The sequence below is a fragment of the Myotis lucifugus genome, unplaced genomic scaffold (assembly GCF_000147115.1).
Source record: "Myotis lucifugus unplaced genomic scaffold, Myoluc2.0 scaffold_5992, whole genome shotgun sequence".
Classification (NCBI taxonomy): Eukaryota; Metazoa; Chordata; class Mammalia; order Chiroptera; family Vespertilionidae; genus Myotis; species Myotis lucifugus.
Window position 1 is genome coordinate 6,965 of NW_005877040.1, and position 2,173 is coordinate 9,137.

General features: G+C 36.1%; 1 protein-coding gene across 1 annotated transcript; it reads left to right on the forward strand.

The window, feature by feature from the left end:
• Positions 1–525: 525 nt before the first annotated feature.
• Positions 526–2,161, forward strand: LOC102424089 (zinc finger protein 564-like; the record flags this gene model as incomplete). Its single annotated transcript, XM_006109105.1, has 3 exons — positions 526–652; positions 857–917; positions 1,568–2,161. Coding segments are annotated over 3 exons (782 nt in total), but the record flags the coding sequence as incomplete, so codon positions are not given.
• Positions 2,162–2,173: the final 12 nt, after the last annotated feature.

Below are 2,173 nucleotides of genomic sequence, written 5' to 3' on the forward strand. Positions count from 1 at the left end.
TGAACCAGGAGGTCATGGTTCAATTCCCAGTCAGGGCACATGCCTGGGTTGTGGGCTTGATCCCTAGTAGGGGGCATGCAGGAGGCAGTCAACCAATGATTCTCTCTCATCATTGATGTTTCTATCTCAATCTCCCTCTCCTTTTCCTCTCTGAAATCAGTGAAAATATATTTAAAAAAATTTTTTCCCCAAGGAATTTATCATCTTAAAATGATAATACAATATTCGTTTCATTTCTGTAGCATTTCTTTCTTTTCCCAACATGCTCTGAACCCTGCTATTAGAGGAAATACATAAAATATAATGGGTTATGGTAACAATGTGTAAATAATTTCCAGGTGTTCGTGATGGCATTAAATTTATGAGAAAGTAATTGTGGACAGAGTGTAAGTTTCTGATGACGAAGTCTTAGAGTAAATGTTTGGAGATGACAGAATCATATGTAACTTCCCTGTAAATGGAGTCTAGGTGTTCAGTGCAGTCCATCTCATAAATTTTACTGTACACGTATTTGTGATGTTTTAGGACTCAGTGACATTTGAGGATGTGGCTGTGAACTTTAGTCTGGAGGAGTGGGCCTTACTGGATTCTTTACAAAAGAAACTCTACAAAGATGTGATGAGGGAAACCTTCAGCAACCTGGCCTCCATAGGTAAGGTTGACAAGTTACCCTTTACTTCCTCATCTGAAGGATAAGTCTTTCTTATCCGTCAACATTGTGCTAACATGTAATATAGGAATAGAGGACATTGATAAATAAACTAGGCATAGTCACAGCTCATTATAGAACTAGAATCTAATAATTTTTCTACAATTTCTAATACTTTGGAATCCTATTTCTTGGTCTGAATTTTAGGGGGAAAATGGGAAGATCACGAAATTGAAGATCAGTACAAAAACCAGGGGATTAAACACAGGTGAGTAACATTCACAATAGAAAGCAGTGTCTCAGATGAGAAAACAATTATGCTATAAAAATTTTAGAAGAATTTTCCCAGCCCAGCTCAGTGGTTGAGCATCAACCTATGAACCAGGAGGTCACAGTTCTATTCCCAGTCAGAGCACATGCCCAAGTTGTGGGCTCATTCCCCAGTAGGGGGTGTGCAGGAGGTAGCCGATCAATGATTCTCTTTCATCATTGATGTTTCTATCTCTCTCTCCCGCTACTTTCCTCACTGAAATAAAATATATATATATATATATATATATATATATATATATTTAAAACAAATGAAAAAAAAATCAATCTAAACTACCCCTGCTTCAAATTACTTCTCAGAAATTTTTTACTAAAGTACTTTTTATATGTGACGTAGATGTTTAGTGTTTGCAAAAATAGTTTACATGCAAAGAGCATTCATGAAGCTAAATATGAAGGTTATTTTTTTTATAATAGCAAGGCTGAAGTTGTCTTGCAGAAATTTTGGTGTATTCAATGTCCAACAATTTGTACAAGACAGTAAACCTATACTTAGCAGTAAATCATAAAGATGTAGTCCAAATATTCTTCCAATAAGTATAAAATTATTAACAAAGAAATTAATAATGTGCTTCTTATTTTTTGCAGAAGTCAAATGGTAGAGAGGAGCTGCAAAAGGAAGGAGGATAGTCAGTGTGGAGAAAACTTAACCCTTATTCCAAATCTCAATCTGACGAAATCTCTTCCTGGAGCAAAACCATGGGAATACAGTGCATGTGGTGAAGTCTTCATGCATCATTCATCCCATAATAGGGACATTAAATGTCAAACTAGACACAAGACCTCTGAGAATCAGAAATATGGAGAGAAACCATATAAATGTAGTAGATGTGGGAGAGCCTTCACTTATATTCAGTTGTTTGAAAAACATGAAAGAAATCACAATGGAGAGGAGTCTTATAAATGTGAGGAATGTTGGAATGCCTTCAGGTGGCTCAAAAGCCCTCAAAGACACATGATCAAACATACTGCAGATGCTCCTTATAAATGTAAGGAGAGTTTGAAAACCTTTAGTTCTTCAGTTTTTCTTCAAACGTGTGAGAGAAGCCACATTGTAGAGAAGCCCTATCAATGTAAACTCTGTGGAAAAGCCTTCCGATATTATAAAAGTTTTCAAAGACATGAAAGGAATCACCCTGGAGAGAAACCCTATGAATGTAAAAAATGCAATAAAGCATTCAGGTATCCCAGTCA